Source organism: Eurytemora carolleeae, unplaced genomic scaffold (genome assembly GCF_000591075.1).
Source record: "Eurytemora carolleeae unplaced genomic scaffold, Eaff_2.0 scaffold897, whole genome shotgun sequence".
Taxonomy (NCBI): Eukaryota; Metazoa; Arthropoda; class Copepoda; order Calanoida; family Temoridae; genus Eurytemora; species Eurytemora carolleeae.
Window position 1 is genome coordinate 1 of NW_019396905.1, and position 18,062 is coordinate 18,062.

At 37.3% G+C, this 18,062-nt stretch overlaps 2 protein-coding genes across 2 annotated transcripts; one reads left to right on the forward strand and one right to left on the reverse strand.

The window, feature by feature from the left end:
* Positions 1-79: 79 nt before the first annotated feature.
* Positions 80-3,564, reverse strand: LOC111709951 (uncharacterized). The gene is made up of 2 exons (XM_023483933.1): positions 1,808-3,564; positions 80-1,191 (listed from the first exon to the last, which is right to left on the reverse strand). The coding sequence occupies exons 1-2, from the start codon at positions 2,191-2,193 to the stop codon at positions 411-413; spliced, it is 1,167 nt and encodes a 388-aa protein (XP_023339701.1). The 5' UTR covers positions 2,194-3,564; the 3' UTR covers positions 80-410.
* Positions 3,565-13,717: 10,153 nt separating this feature from the next.
* On the forward strand, positions 13,718-18,053 carry LOC111709953 (PRKR-interacting protein 1 homolog). The gene is made up of 5 exons (XM_023483936.1): positions 13,718-13,825; positions 15,028-15,134; positions 15,504-15,552; positions 15,990-16,112; positions 17,455-18,053. The coding sequence occupies exons 1-5, from the start codon at positions 13,724-13,726 to the stop codon at positions 17,776-17,778; spliced, it is 705 nt and encodes a 234-aa protein (XP_023339704.1). The 5' UTR covers positions 13,718-13,723; the 3' UTR covers positions 17,779-18,053.
* Positions 18,054-18,062: the final 9 nt, after the last annotated feature.

Here is an 18,062-nt window from a genome sequence, read left to right on the forward strand (position 1 = left end):
TATCTATCTATCTATCTATCTATCTATCTATCTATCTATCTATCTATCTATCTATCTATCTATCTATCTATCTATCTATCATTAAAATAGCAATCTTAGTACTAAACAGAGATGGCATTTATTGGTCCCAGAATAACCATGACAATTATAATTAAAATACATAATCTATCATAAAACTAATTCATTTAATATAAAATATGCCGACCATAAAAGAATAAAACCTTGAGTAATGCTTATGCTGAACCACAAACCAGAATAAAGTCTATGATTATTAAACAAATAAAGTCCGACTAGAGGACGACCAGAAAAGAACGAATACTAGAAAACAAGCGATGTGGTTCATTTAGGGGCTATCAAAGAATATCACGCCCTCGATTATCCCGCCCTTGATTAGAGTACATAAAGAACAATTAAACAGAGCGCCTAGACCCTCTCCCCTTCCCTATGTCGGACCTCGGGTACTTGTCTCTCGGCTCTCTGTTCCTACTTCTGCTCTTGCTGCTGTGCTCCGTTTTCCTGCTGCCATCTTCCCAGCTGTTCCTTCTTTTAGCCGTCCCCCGGTATAGCCGGTTCTGGGCTGGCTCAGCTCTCTCCTCGACCAAGAAAAAGTGAGCAAACTCGTCGGGATGAGCATCATATAGCGATTTACGGAGAACCGGATCCTTTGTCTCATGAACAACACTGGAGTGACCTATCAGATCACACTTTGCACAAGTAGAGAGTTTGTCCTCACATCTGTCATATGGATGCTTGTCCCCTCCACAGCCTTTGCACTTGACTCTAACTTTGCACTTATTGGCAAGATGCCCCTCCTCCCGGCAATAATAACACACTTTAGACTCCTTACTTGAAGATGTTGTTGTTTCAGTGCGGATGGAAGGTTCCTGCTGGAGCAACAGATCCAGTTTTTGCTCCATTCTGGCTAGGAGAGCCTCGCTGGCTTGAGCCTGTCTACGGAGCTCACGCTTCATCTTCAGCACCACTACATCTGAGACTCTGTCCACAAGATGCTCAGAGTTTACCCGTATCTCTATAGGAGGAGGGATAAGGGCGGGAGTATCATCTTCCTTAGCGGTGTCGTCCATGTCAAGCAACTCTTGCTCAAAATCCATTAGTTCATCTTCAGACACCTCCTTACGATCGTCTTGCTCCTCCTCGGTTTGTGAGGACAGCGCTCTGAGCAGATTCAACCTGGATAGTGAGATTATAGTTTGGTCATAATAAATAGGAAACAATTTAACCATGAGCACTATCCCTTTTCCCCAGTAAGATCTAGATCAATTGACCTATTTACTAATTTGTTCTGGGACAAGTTCATAGGGATCAACTAAACCATTGATCCATATATTCCCTTTTTGTGTTTCCTGTTCCCAGTCAATCAATTCATCAACCGATGGCAAATCCAATAAACCACCGTTAAGTTATGAGGACGACCCAGAGATCAACTAAACCATTGAACTGATTGTCCCCTGTTAGCTATGTGGAGATCAACTAAACCATTGATCTCCTTGTTCGACTAACCATTGAAAGACGGGTTCCACTTTAACTTCATGAAGATCCCATATTCCCTCGGACCAATCAAACAATTAATTTTAATCAACTAACCCATTGATCTCCTTGTTCAATTAAACCATTGGATAGTCCGTTCCGTTTTACTTCGTGGAACACAACTAAACCATTGATCCCCTTGTTCTCTATGCCCTGACCATCAAATAATCCCATGAAGAAATATTAAACTGGGCCTCGAAGGAGCCATCGCCCCCAAATATAAATTATAGCTGGCAAATGTAGATCTATATATATATACCTTGCCGGGGTTGGCCGAAGACCGCTCTCAACCAGCGCCTCCTCCTCACCCTTGAGCTCCGCTAATCGTCTTTTAAGTTGAGCTCCCATCATGGCCTCCTGCACTAGCCCAAGCTGAACTAGGTCATGGACCACCTCACAAACCTCTTTGTGCTTCTTGGGGAGCTCAAGATTTGACGTATCCAACTTCTGAGCCAGCAGCATTTGCGCAGCGTCCTGTTTGAAAGTGTTCAAATCCGTCACCGTCTTCTTTGCCAGAAAGGTTAAGTTCGCTTTCTCCACTATCGTTTTCAGTAGGGTGAAGCACGTAGTTTGACCTATTACCCAGAACATGGCCGCAATAGACTTATCAGACTTTTTAATCACCAGCACGAAGTACGCAACCATAGTTAGTATCCTAGCTTCCGATGAACAACACTAGCCCCTCCCTCCATTGGATTCTGTTATTGTAAACTGTTCCGGAAGTGACGCAAGTCCTTTTATATAGTTAGGTTCTAGTTAGGATGACTTACAGTTTGTTCATTACATGAAGCTCAGTCTCACAGCGCTATATGATAATTTTATACACCAAGGTTCAATATGGTAAAATTAGTTGGCTGACCAAAAAAAGTATCCAAACCCATCCTAAAAGTAAGGTGTGACACTTTATTTAAACCAGAATCACGTCCTTTCCAGCTGGGTTCTCCTAGGCGTGCCTTACTGTTGGACATAAAGTTATCCCCTATAATGCTCCGTTTGTTATATTTAACATTTAGGTGATGATATGTTATCGTCCCATTTCGCCCATTGCTAACATATTAGGTCATATGTCAGGCTATTATTCTAACCCACGCCTAACCATTCTCTTGGTTAGGCTCCTATACCAAGCCATTGCTACTAACTCCTAGTCCAACATATCAGGACGTATGTAGCTTTCCCAGCTACCGGCTAACATACTAAACCATATGTTACTGTTGATAGCTCACATACTAAAACGTATGTTGGTGTCAAGAGCTATTTTATTCTTTTCCGGCTAACATATTAAGCCATATGTTCTGTTTTCCTGGTTATAACCCAGCCAGAGCTCCGTGCTTAATGCTGTACATTCCTGTTGATCATACTCTCTCCTCTTGTCTCTGTCGCATTCCCCATTAAAGTAAATTACATTTACTCCAATGTAATGTAATATTCATTTTAAAAACAGAGTCTGCCATTCATTCCAAAGTAATGTAATGTATAGTTAAAACTAAACCTTATTACACCATATGTTCCTCCATCTAAAGAAACTTATGGGGTGAACTACTTTTATTCCAACATAATAGAGGCCCATTTCAACTATAGGTTAATTACATATTACATACTAATTAAACTTCAAATACTGCAGCTCCACTACTCTTGTATAGCGCCCTCAGGGTCCAAGCATTACACATGCACGATCTCTCCCTCATCCCAACTATAATCTGAAATGGATCAAGCGATCCTTGGTTTCCATTTTTCCTGTACACAAACTAAAGCCATAGCATAAAATATCCAGGAAAATAAAATTCCAATAGATTAACCATAATTATTCAATCAAACAATAGATTTAGATGAATCATTGAGAGGCAGACGAGAAGAATAATGAATACGAGTAGAGCCCTCAGGGTCCAAGCCTCTCACATGCACAATCTCTCACTCATCCCAACTATAATCTGAAATGGATTAAGCGATCCTTGGATTCCATTTTTCCTGTACAAAAACTAAAACCATAGCATAAAATATCCAGGAAAATAAAAATTTCAAAAGATCAACCATACTTATTCAATCAAACAATAAATTTGATAAAAAATTGAGAGGCAGACGAGCTGAGTAATGACTACGAATAATTGCATATGGAGCATTCATCCAATCATTCATTTCTTAATTTATCCTTACTTGATCGTTCTATCCACTTGGTGTCTTATTAATGAAATTTTGATTTAAACCAATCGATCAATTTGGTTATTGATTGATTAATTGATCCATTTATTAATTGATCCTTCATTGATATATTCATTGATCTATCCATCAATTTATCTTGATTGATGCATGATTGATTTCTAGGAAGCATCCCGGAGGTCGCGGAAACGCTGGAGGTCAACATCATCACAGGTCAGTCTTCACCAGTATCACAGTGACTCAAAATGTGTCTACTCTCGTGCTTAAATCAATCAATATACTGCCAATTTCTCCTTTAACGCTGTGAACAAGCTTGTTGTAGTTTCGATATGGAGCATTCTCTACCATCATTTCAGTAGGAGCACTATACTAAATCAATATTGAAGTGAGGTCTTACGATTTGTAGTTTTTGCTAATTTCCATTTGGTTATTCCAAAGAGTCTACAAGGAATTTTTAAGAGTTAAATCGGTATTTGTTATTTTGTTAGAGTCATTAAATACGCGCAAAATTTAACGATCTACAACGGACATCTGACGTTATTGCCAGACCGCCAATCACAGATTCTTGTCCCCGGTGTAATTGCATTAATTACTTCCACCGGGAACAGGTCTCTGCCCTGTTGGCTGGTGAATTTGGGAACATTGATTTATATTTTGAACTGAATGCGTCTTGAAATATTCAAGTGATTGATGTATTTAGCTATTTGCTGAATTAGGATATGATAGATTTATTATCTATGTCATGTGATCGGCCGTCTGACACAACAACCAAATGTCATAAGTATAAAAATCTTTAATTTTTAATTGCAGCTTTAATTGTATAGCAGTCCCATCATTGGTGAGGATGCGTATTATTTACTAAAAGAGATTAAAAATGTCAAAAAATAGCTACCTAGATCCAATTGAACACAATCTGTCTGTCCATATGTCTTCCACTGACGGCTGACCATTTCTTGAAAAAGGTATCTACTAGAATATCCAGTGCCAGGCCTCTCTCTAGGTACATAGTTTTGGTCATCTTGCGATCTCCAAGGAACTTCCTTAGTGCATCGACTTCATCCAAAACTCCTTGCTCCTGTAGTATTTGATCCAGGGTTGATGATAGCGGGCTTGGACCTACTTGAATGATGCTTCGTTCATACGCCAAGCTTTTACAGCATAGCGCAATGTGAATTTCATTATTCTTTCCGTTTAAGCACAAAGGGCATAATAATACTCTACCGGATGTCTCAGCTACTGCTTCTGCCGCTCTGTAAGCATCCCTGTTGCCCAGCCCTACATTCATGCATTTAAAGCGGGTCATCACGTTAGAGCATCTACTGTTAGTCAGGAAATTCATCGGTTTCCACCATCTTGTAGGGACCGTGGTGAGCCGAAGAGATACTAGCTTCTGTACAGAGTCTTGGACTTCTAGCTGGTGAATGAGATGAACTTGTTTAATAGTGATATCTTTCAATTCCTGGTCTGCTTCTCTGTACTTAACTAACAAATCCTGTAGGTTAGTTATATAAAGACTTCTCTCATTTCCTTTATGCCATTCCATGCAGGTCTTTACCAGTTGACTGCCTTTGAATTCCGGATCCTCTACACGTTTAAAGAATCTTAATTTAGCTGCTGCTATTTGGAGTCTAATTGGTTTCCACCCCAATTCAGTATATATGATTGTGTTGGCTGATGAGTATGGAATTCTTAGCACTGATTTCCCAAGTTTAGACTGGATCAGTTCTAGCTGTTGAATTATGTGTTCAGATACAGATACAGCTTCTACACCATAAAAAATTGCTGGGAGAGCTACGTTGATCCACAGGGTTGACAAGGCCATGATTCGGTCAATCCCGTCTCTGGTGGTCCGAAGAATAACATCTTCATACATATTTGCTTTTGAAATCATTGTGTCACCTTTATATGACGCCGTCTTGCGATGGGTTGAGAACTGATGGATGCCTAGGTATTTGTATGAAGATACATGTCCTATTATTTCCGATTCTTTGCTAATCCTATCATGAAGCTAGCAAACATAATCTTTATCTGGAGAAATTACGTTTGTCTTGGCTGCAGAGATTGTCATCCGAAAATCTTCACACCACCCTTCCAGAATTCCTCTCAGCTGATCTAACTCTTCCGTTGTCCTGCCAAGAATGATTATGTCATCTGCAAAGAGTAGAATATTCACTATACTGCCATCTGGCAACCGTGCTCCTATACCGCTTGCCCGCATCCGCCTGCTCAGCTCAGAGAGGTAAAGGATGAACAACACACTACTCAAGTTACAACCCTGTTGTAGCCCGCATTTCTGATACTGTGGTGCTGTTCTGATTCCAGTCGCTTCTGTAGAGATGTTGTCCAAGAAATAGTAGCTCTCGAGGAAATTTATGAATGTTTTAGGTATATTAAGCTGGAGTAGCTTCTGTAAGAGTATTCCCCTATCTACGCGATCATACGCCTCCTTGAGGTCTACAAAGAGAAGATGGGATAGAAGTTTTTTACTCTTGTTTATCTCCAGGATTGTGTTCAAGATGAATATATTATCGCTGCAAGATCTTGACGCTCGGAAACCATTCTGTTCTGGGCCGACAATGTCCTCTTTATCCACTGCCCCTGATGGTCGTTTTGCTAGAATCTTGGTTCACAGTTTGGATACGCAGCTTATTAGGGTTATTGGTCTATAATTACTGACATCCGTTTGCGGGGTTTTTTTTAGAACTAGAACTACGTCCCCCACTTTCCAGTCTGGTGGAACCAGCCCGCCCGCCATAATATTGTTGAACATATCTAGAATCATCTTCCTTGCCTGCAATCCGGTGTTTTTCAGCATCTCATTGGTGATCCCATCCTGTCCTTCGGCTTTATCTGATTGCAAGGAGTTTATAGTGTCGTCCAACTCTTTAGGTGTAACAGGTAACATCATTTCATGACTATTCGAATCAGAGAACGTTCTTTCTGGAACACCAAGATTCACTTCTGGGGCATTATCGTACTTCACTTCCTCCTGAACAAAAGTTGTGTTAAATTTCACTTGGAAAAACTGCTCTATTATTGTATTCAGTCTTCTTGGACATGTCACGACTCTCCCACCTTGGATCAATGCTTCTATGCTAGAGTTACCTCTTGGTTTCTTGTTGAGAATAGACCAGAAGAGTTTTTGTGCTCTTTTGGACTTTGAACTCAGAAGTGCCTTCATCCTCTTTTTCTTCCTCAGCGAATCATAGAAATGCTGTTTCCTAGCTTCGTCTGCTAACTCCCTTGCTTTCTTCCTCTGGATTTGGAATGCTGCTGAATACTGATTGTCCATGCGTTTGAGCGTTGCTCTCACTCTTTTCTTTTTCTCCAGGATATATCTTAAACGAGAACTTAAGAAACTTTCCTCTTTCTTGTTTTGATTCCCCGGGCATACCGAGGAACCCACCTTTTTCATCTGATCAACAATGAACCATTCCTGCTCTGTTACCGTCATCTCTTTAAAGGCAGCCTGTCTATTATCTAATCTGTCCTCTAGTATCTGTTTAAAGACGTCCCAATTCTTGATGTACCTTAAGCTATTCTTCGGCTTGATCACCGAGTTGCCGGCTGCGTGTTTCATATTGAATCTCCAGACTAGCGTACTGTGATCTGACTCAATTGCAATGCCTGCTGAAAAATTTGCTTAAATGAGTGAAAATTTAAAAACGGTGTATTTTCCAGGATAAAAATCCGTACAATCTGTACAATTTGAAAACAAATCCGTACAATCCGTACAATCCGTACAATTTTAGGGTTAAAAAAAACCAATCCGTACAATCCGTACATTTTGGCCACCCTGAAGATAGATATTTTGCCTGTTTTCGTACCTTTAATTGCTATTGAATAATTGCATAAAAAATGGAGGTTTAAGATTTAGAGATTTGAGTTAAACAATAAATAAATGTAAGTTCGAAATATCAAAGGTGTACATTTGAAAATTTGAGTTTGTGGCAAAGACTTAATTTCCTACTGAACATTTTTGAACCACGAATAGCCAATAATTATTTTTAATACAGGGAAAGTGAATGATGTTAATTCCTGTAAAGATAAAAAAAAAACTCAAGCATGAAATATTCAGATCAATTTCTCAAAACTAAAATTCGAAAAAAATCTCCCCTGCAAGCTTGTCTCCTAACACTGTCCATATTTTGAATATAATTTAAATTTGTCTCCATGTTACTTTATGCTGTACGATGGTTCATTATAATCATTAATCTAATAAAAGAAGGGAAAAGATAAAGCTTCTCAAAATACAAAAAAATTAATATAAACCTGATCATTTCACAAGACAGGATAGAAACAAAAATTCCCAATTAATGTATTCCGGAAAGCACTTAATTTCTTTAATTTGAAGAAAAAATATTCTTTTACACATTTTATTGGTAACAAAAATTCAATTTTCTTCTCTTTTATCCTTCCTTTTTCTTTTGTGTTTCCTTCTTTTCATTTTTTCATTTTATTCTTTTTTGTCTCAGAAAGTGTGGCCCCTTTTCTGAGGTAAAAGAGTGGGGGACGTGCCCCTGTGTCCCCCCCCTAGCTACAGGTCTGGATTTGCTATTAATCTTACAGCCCCTGTAACCATGCTTTGCACATGATGAAAAAATCATAAAACGAACAAAATGTTTGGTCGGGAAAAATCTGATGTTTAAATCCTACCTAAAGCAACTTCATGAGCATTCTTTAAATGTTTATCATGTTCCTCTAACTCTTCTCTAAACTCCTAGATAAGAAAAGAAAATGAGAACAAAGCTATAATTAAAGTCTCATTTTGCTATTTATCTAATAAAACAAAACAATTTAATTTTAAAAGAACAAATTCAGACACATGATTTTAGAGTATCTTTCCTTTAGAAAAAATTGCGGCCACCTTGATTTAGAAACTATTTTATCTTTAGAGTCAGAGGTGTGATCAGGGGGGAATGGAAAAAAATAAGACTACGCCCCTGAACTGAGCCCCCCCCCCTCCCCTCATTCAAGAAGTTTGCATACCTTAGCGACGTCTGTTTTGAAGCTGTCTAGTTTGTTATCAAATCTATTTTTTATTCTTCTAAACGGAGAAGAAGAATTCACCTCCCCATCTCCTCCTTGCTCTGATTCCTCTCCCATTTCTTGGTATTAAAACATGTCTAAGATAAAATCTAATAAGAGATAATAAGAGTTTGATGTTTCAATTCAGTTAAAGTTTATCTTTATTATTAAAATCTATTTATTGTACAAAAGCATGTTGATATACGTTGAGCATTTCGATAAATTGATTATATTTTCAACTAGCTGAAGAGCTCGGCGTTGCCCGTGGAAAAAAAAATATTTGAAAAATTTGAAAAAAAATATTTTTGATTTTTTTAGCCATGTGTCCACAAAAAAATTCAGCCCAATCGGTCCAGCCGTTTGGCCGGCTATACGCAACAAATGTATACAAATGTCTTGTTTAATTATATGTGATAATGTGTGATATATAGATTAACATATAAGGCATATAAACAGCACTTCACTAAAAACAGCCTTCTTTATACCAAAATTTGATATTCACACACATTTTTGGTAATTGTTATTTTAAACACAGTAAATAAAACAAGACAAAGGAATAAAAACGAAATATGGAAAAACTTAATTTCGAAGTATATCTTTACCTCCGACCCACACATGACGTCATACGTTTATAGCATGTGTTCTTCAATAGAATTCCACGGCTATATTTTTTTTTAAAATTCATTTTATACTAGTGGTCCAAAAAGTATTTTGAGATCGATTATTTATCATCAGCGGATGTCTAAACTAATGATGTATTCGGCTATAATTAGCATGACAAAAGTACATACTTTTTGCCGGAAGGGAAAACAGGTGTCCGGGTTGAAGTTTAAACGGGTGAGCGCATGAGGCAAACAGCGTCCTGTCCTAGTGAACGATTTTTGGACCCCCGGTCGTTTTGCTAGAATCTTGGTCAGCAGTTTGGATACGCAGCTTATTAGGGTTATTGGTCTATAATTACTGACATCCGTTTGCGGGGTGTTTTTCAGAACTAGAACTACGTCCCCCACTTTCCAGTCTGGTGGAACCAGCCCGCCCGCCATAATATTGTTGAACATATCTAGAATCATCTTCCTTGCCTGCAATCCGGTGTTTTTCAGCATCTCATTGGTGATCCCATCCTGTCCTTCGGCTTTATCTGATTGCAAGGAGTTTATAGTGTCGTCCAACTCTTTAGGTGTAACAGGTAACATCATTTCATGACTATTCGAATCAGAGAACGTTCTTTCTGGAACACCAAGATTCACTTCTGGGGCATTATCGTACTTCACTTCCTCCTGAACAAAAGTTGTGTTAAATTTCACTTGGAAAAACTGCTCTATTATTGTATTCAGTCTTCTTGGACATGTCACGACTCTCCCACCTTGGATCAATGCTTCTATGCTAGAGTTACCTCTTGGTTTCTTGTTGAGAATAGACCAGAAGAGTTTTTGTGCTCTTTTGGACTTTGAACTCAGAAGTGCCTTCATCCTCTTTTTCTTCCTCAGCGAATCATAGAAATGCTGTTTCCTAGCTTCGTCTGCTAACTCCCTTGCTTTCTTCCTCTGGATTTGGAATGCTGCTGAATACTGATTGTCCATGCGTTTGAGCGTTGCTCTCACTCTTTTCTTTTTCTCCAGGATATATCTTAAACGAGAACTTAAGAAACTTTCCTCTTTCTTGTTTTGATTCCCCGGGCATACCGAGGAACCCACCTTTTTCATCTGATCAACAATGAACCATTCCTGCTCTGTTACCGTCATCTCTTTAAAGGCAGCCTGTCTATTATCTAATCTGTCCTCTAGTATCTGTTTAAAGACGTCCCAATTCTTGATGTACCTTAAGCTATTCTTCGGCTTGATCACCGAGTNTGGGTCCAAAAATTCGTTCTTTAGGAATATACCGATCGACGAAGGTGTAACGTGGGTCGCAGCTTCCCCCAATCGCCTAAATTTTGTACTAATTTTTTTTTCATTTTATCTTTATTTGTGATACATTTTTGATTAAAATTTTCTACATTTCAGATGCTTGCCTACTGATGCATATAGAAATAAACGTTAATCAATCAATCAATCAACTCCAATCGCCGGATAAGGCGTATGTAAGGATTTTGTAACCATTTCTGCTGCACTCTGCACGTGCACTGGGACAACATATTTGCAAAACAACTATATTGGACTATAACTTATGGTAAATAATTACCCCAGTTAGTAAACAGCCACTGTTTTTAATAAAACTAGCCTATTCTTAAAGGTCTCAACGTTATCTTCAGAATTAGCTATTTGTTATTTGTTTTTATTATTTATATGATGAGCGAGGATGCCGCAAATTTTAGTCAAAACCTACTGATACATGCTACATCATCGGAACTAACCCTCATTAAAATATTGTTAAAATTTAAAAAATCTCCAGACATTAAAATTAAAGGTCATGTACAAAATTGATAGGAGAGGGGAGGGCCGGGAGGGGGGTCCAGAAATCGTATACTAGGACGGATCCCAATGTTTGAAAAGAAATTTCTGTATTGATGTAAATTTCGTTAAAAAGTTATAGTTCGGAACATCATTAGTTCTTGTGGTACACACATTGAAACGAAGACGACAAATTCAAGTATGATCAGGCGTGCAGCGGCATTTTCCTTTCAAAGCGCCAGATTTCGTTTTTGAGAAAAACACGACCGAAATCATCTAAGTTATGTTACGAGTAAAGTTGCATGTTTATTATGTACTAAAATACGATTTTTTCAATTAATACCCTTTTAATACTTTGGATTTTAAAGTCTTTATACTTTAATAGCGTATGTCAATTGATATTTAGTTGAGTTTATTTAAAATGCAAATCTCGACATTTGTTATACAGAAGAAAAATCTAAGACCAAAACTGGCATTTCTTAATGATTTTGACAATTTTTCATTTATTGTTGTGAACATAATTAACACTTCCTGGATGCAAATGTGCTGATAATTACGGGTTTGAATGTTGCAGTATTAGTGAAACTACTACACCATTTGTGAACCCCCCCCCCCCCACTATCTATCAATTAATAATGCACTGTAAAAGGTAATTAGGGTCCGTCCCAGTATACGATTTTCCCGGTAATTTCATAACATGCGATTGTTGGACCCCCCTCCCCCTCCTTTCGATTTTGTACATGGATCTTATATGTAAGACATGGATAAATTTGACCATGTGGCCTCAGGGCCCGGCCCCCTTACCTGTCCTAGCCGCGGTGATCAGTCCAGAAAGTGTCTTAACCTATCCAAACCCTTAAGATATACTAATTTTGATGTAAATTGTTACCGAAGGCCCGTCCTGGTCGCAGCGCTCAGCCCCCTAACCTGTCCTAGCCTCAGCAGAAATTGTCTTGACCTAATATAACCCTAAAAGAATAATAAATAATCGATAGTAAATTTGCTGAATAAATAAGTGGTTATGTATAAAATTGATAGAAGGGGGGGGGGTGGGGGGGGGGTTCTCAAATCGTATACTAGGACGGACCCGGAAGCCTAAACTTAGCTTAATCTAGGTTATGTCCATATTCGGAGGGAATTTTTTGCTGTTGACTTACTGAACCTAATTACCAAGTTAAGATTATGTTGTGATCATTATAAAACATTTCTATTAGTTTTCACGTTTTCATACACACCCTGGAAAGTAAATAAATTAGTTAAGCTTCCGCGCATTTTCTGGGACACCCTTTTCAATTGAAAACTGGACCAAACCATGGAGGGCAAAATGAAATAGATTTGCTCTTTAAAATTTACTATAAATATAATAATTTCTAAAGAGTAATATGCAACAAAAATTTTTTTTCCAAGAATGAGCGAAACGGCAGACGCGGCAGGGTCAAAAATAAAAATCGTAGCGAGCAAAAGTTTTGCATACATCTGAGCAATAACTAAATATGTGACCGATTTTTTATTTTTAATATGTCATCAGGTTGCTGAGTAATCTGGATGTTTGGCTGAGGTCTTCAAACCCCCGTTTTTTCCCCTTCAGTTTACACTATTTTGAGTCACCCTGTGTTTAAATATGACTAATCAAGTAGCACCATTGCATTTTTCGGTAATTTTCTGTTGTACGATTTTTGGACCCTTCCCCATTGGGGGGCTCCCTTCCTAACAATTTTGTACATGCATCTTATGTAACACATGAATATGAATGGTCGTGTGGCCGCAGCGCCCGGCCCTTAAGTCTTTCCTAGCCGTGGGGCTCGGCCCCTAGCCTGTCCTAGCCGCGCAGTCCGGCCTAGCCGCAGTGTTTGGCCCCCTTGCTTGTCCTAGCCGCAGCGCTCGGCCCAAATAGTGACTTAATCTATCCCTTTAATAACACTAAATAAATAATAATTTGCTGAACCTAGTCTGTCCTAGCCGTCGTGCTAATCCCCTTTACCTGTCCTAGTCGCAGCGCCGGCCCAGAAAGTGTCTTAATCAAACCCTAAATAATAAAAAATAAATAATGATAATTCGCTGAACCTAGTCTGTCCTAGCCGCAGGTATCGTCCCCCTTACCTATCCTAGCCGCAGCGCCCGGTCCAGAAAGTGTCCTAACCTAACCCTAAATATTTTTTTTAAAATAATAATTATGCTGAAAATTAGTTGGTCGTGTATAAAATTAATAGGCTAGGGGAGGGTCCAAAAATCGTTCAATAGGAAAGACTCCATTTTTCAAGGGTTTTTCAACTGAGTATATAGAACAGCCCTGTAGCTAAAAAAAATAATCTCCCCCCACACTGGAGGGCACAGTGCAATTTGTACTTGGGAGGATAGATGTAACACATGGTCGAAGTTGAAAACTGGCCGTGATGCTCGGCCCAGAGCCTACCTTAGTCGAAGCACTCAACTCAGAAAATGTCTTAACCTAGCCTTCAAATATTTTAGATCAGGGTCATTTAAATAAATGATAGGAAGAAGTATTTTTAAGACCAGAATATACGTAATTTAATATGGTTTTATGAATATATTCTTAACTCCTTTTGATTATTGCTATCATTTTGTTGTATTTCAGAGAAAAGATGAGTAAAATGGTGCTTGTCCGAAATGAGATAAAGGAATGGAGGGATAAGAAAGATAAAGAAATGAAAGAAAAAGATCCGAAGGAAAAGAAAGAGAAAAAGGGATGCATGTTAATCTTGTTATAATTTTGCTACAGCAGCAATCCGTTCTTTGGAATGATTTTCAAAGCTCTGTTGAAAAATTTAAAATTAGTCATCACAAAGAAAATTTTATTAATATTGTTACCCTAAATTTATTTTTGCCTATTATTCAATTATAATTAGCGATTAAAACCCCTAACGAAACTACACATTTACCTGACATGGGGGGGGATTTGAATGAGAATAAACACCCCTAGGTTAAATTATTTTAGGGTGCATATTTTTGCTGCCCTCCCTCTGTCGAAAATAATTTTTTTCTCAAACATTTTATATGTCTGTGCGGAGCAAATTTATGTTTTGGTTTTATTCACTGTTAAAGGGAGTGTTCGCGAAAAATGAAAGGGGGTATAGGCTTAATGCGATAAAAAAGCGCTTTTGATCGCTACTAATCTTACTTCTATCTGTTGCGTCTATAAGGATAAAATTGTTAAAGGCGTCTAATACCGAATAACTTAGCGGCCATACAACTTGAGAAAATTGCACCATACCACTTAGACCGTAAAAAAATCAATTTAATTTCAAACAAATCATTTAGATATTACAACCTATAGTCATCGATTATCTTTCGCCACATTTGTATATAGTTTATATTTTATAATATTTTATTTTTTAGAAAACGTTTTCAACGGATTTCAAAAATTGTGGGTGGTGTGCGGCATTCTTAGATAGTTGTGCAAGCGACAAGAGAAACAAACAAATTAATTTAAAAATATTATAAAATATAAACTATATACAAATGTGGCGAAAGATAATCGATGACTATAGGTTGTAATATCTGAATGATTTGTTTGAAATTAAATTGATTTTTTTACGGTCTAAGTAGTATGTTGCAATTTTCTCAATTTGTATGGCCGCTAAGTTATTCGGTATGAGACGTCTTTAACAATTTTCACCTTATAGACGCAACAGATAGAAGTCAGATTAGTAGCGATCAAAAGCGCTTTTTTATCGCACTAAGCCTATACCCCCTTTCATTTTTAGCGAATACTCCCTTTAAAAGGGGAAATAATTGATTTATAATGAGAAATCAATGAATTTTTGGTTTATAAGTATCTAAAGAGAATGAAAAAAATTAATGAAAGGGGTAAGAATACACCCATGAATTAGTTATTCGCTTTGGACTGATGATATATTATATGATTGATTAACATATTCTGGAACAGGAGAGAAAAGATGGGAAAGATAAAGATAAAGAGGACTCAGATGATGAGAAGAAAGCTGGATACAAAGCTAAAACTTTCACAGACATTCAAAGGATAAAATTAGAAAAGTAAGGATAATGTCGTACATTCAACTATCTAAAATGTATATTCAATTCACCCAAACTATTGGATGAGATTTCACAATAGTATTCTTAAAAGATTTGTCTTAGAAAAAATTGCGAAAATATTCTTCTTTTCTAACGTTCTATTGGTGTTCTATTGCAAATTTTATGATTGAAAGGGGTATTATTTTTATTAATTTCAGGGCGGGGTTGTTTCTGGAAAACTCCAGAAAAGGCAGCAAAACCTAAGACACGTCTAGGACAGCTGTGTTTGCGCAATTTGCATTGTTTTATTGCGGAATTTGTAATACTGATCAAATTACGATTATATGGGGAAAATAACATTTAAAAAATTATTATTGTTTATTATTACAGATTGATGGCGAATCCTGAGAAACCCGTTCATATTCCAGAACGGCCGAAGGAATGGAATCAATGTCTGATTAATGAATCTTTTTCGTCAATTTGTTCAAGTTCTAGAGCATTCCATTCATGACTTTAGAACCAAATGTGAGAACTTTTAATTTAAAAGGACAGAATTAGTTTAACTCATTCTGACTCGGCTAATCTCTGCGCGAGGAGAAAACCGGTTTAACTCATCCATTTTAACCGTTTACCCGCGCTTGGTTTTAAATTATGATTTTAGCTGAAGTGCCCGGCGTTGCCCGTGGAATTTTAAAAATTAATAAATTAATACTCAGTCAAATTGTTTCAGCCGTTTGGCCAAGAAATATACATGTATGCGAAGAGCCTTATTAGATAGAAAAATATCTTGGAACTGTTTCATGGAAAAGTATGGAAACAGCTCAAATATATGAATCCCGAGTCCTTTATAGTGATATTGATCCTGGGGTTGAGCAGGAGAAGAACGTGAACAAGGCCCCGGAGTTCAACCACAACATCATGGGGTCCAGCGCTGGGGCCGGGTCTGGGGAGTTCCATCTCTACCGGCAGATGAGAAGGAAGGAACAAAACAGAATGAAGGTAACAAATATTTCAAAATATTTAAATGGATCTCAAAAAAATTTAATTCAATTTTATCAGTTTTTGGATTTTTTCTGAAATGTTGTTCAATGTGAGGATAAAATTTAAAATGAAATATTTTAACTTAAAGGAAATGTCTTTTTAATGTGTGATTTACAACAGTACACTGCAAACCTTTATCTTTATCTTTGTCAGCAGAAATCCACACTTTACTAAATAATCGAATTTCATATAGAAAATTATGTATATCAATTACAATTTCAAATCGGGCCTGCACTCTATAAACTGAGGTTACGTAAAATTACAGATACTGTTCCTTTAATTTCGGATACAAGAAATTTAAAGGGAATTATCGCAAAAATTTAAGGGGGTTAGGCGGAACCCTAAAGGACCTCACTAGTCTCCTGGAGTTTGTAATAACTCTTGTAATAATAGAGATAAATGGTGCTAACTTTGCACCTATATTCTTTTAATCCATAAGGGGCATAAAACAGGGCTCCTCCTGCAAGCTGAATCTGTCCTTGTTAGGCTATTTTGTCATGGTCTAATATTCTGTCAGACCTAAAATCTTGAAAACAATAATGATACATCGGCAAAAAAATATTTATATATATAAATACCTGTTTTGGGCCAAATACCCCCCTTTCTACGCCCCTGATCAAGAAAAAAAAAATTGAAATTTTTTTATGCCCTTTATGGATTAAAAGAATATAGGTGTAAAGTTACCATTTATCTCTATTATTACAAGAGTTATTACAAACTCCAGGAGACTAGTGAAGGTCCTTTAGATTCAATCGCTAGTCATTGAATTCTATCTTTCTGCTGCGTCTATAAGGAGAAAATGGTTGAAAACGCATGTAAATTAACTTTTTCTTTTATTCCTCTTAAATCGAAAAAACTGATAGTTAAAAACTGATAATTAAGAATTACATTACATAAATTAGGGATATGATTCGGGGCATTTGAGTGTAGTTAACATATCATAATATTTTGACTTTTTATATGAAACGTTTGTTATCTTTGAGAATGTTTAATCCTGCCATACAGTGCTTATGATCCATTTTATTTGATGCGGATCCGGGATTCGCCTTAGTAAAAATGCAACTATGTGAAGCTTTACACGCTCTTGGGCTTGGATTTTTTGCGAACACTCCCTCTATCTTAACTCACCCGGGCGGGGGGGGGGGGCTGACTGAGCACGTCATGAGCAGATTAAATAATGAACTAACCTTAGAATTCTTACAATTAAGTTTCTTCGATTAAGATTAAGTTGCACTGTCTGTAACACTGTTGTCAATCAGTTATGGCATTTCTAAAATACATTTTCAAACGCCCTGTTTAGATACTGACCGCGAGGGCAGATAGAGATGAACTAAACGAAGCTTATCATTTGAAACTAGAGGAAAACGAAAAATTGGCGATGGAACGAACAGAAAAGAAACGGAAGAAGCGACAGAAGAAGAAAGGAAAAAAGAAGAAGGGAGAGAAGAAGAAAGAGGAGAAGGAGAGCAGTGATGAAGATGAGGATGAAGAAGAAGAGAAGGAGGAAGAAAAAGAACCAAGTGCTGAGTCCCAAAATACAAATACTGAACCTGAAAAGGCTCCAGCTGAACCAACCAGCCCTGAAAAGAAAAAGAAAGATATGGTTCTTGTATTTTACTCTTGATGTCATCATTGTTAAAAACCTTCATGTAAACAATATTTATAGATAACAAATTTTGAGAAAGATTTTTTCTGACGAACAATCAGAAGTATTCCCCCATCCTTCTTAATTCAAAAAATTTAAATGAACCACAAAATTGTTAGAAATATTCTATATATTTTCGAAAGTTTTTTTTAGATATATCAAGCTTAGAATGTTGTTTTATATCGTTTAGAAGTTTAACGCCCCATTTTCGTCAATGTTTATATCTTGAAAAGTTCTTTTTTGGAGTTAAAAAATTTTCTAAT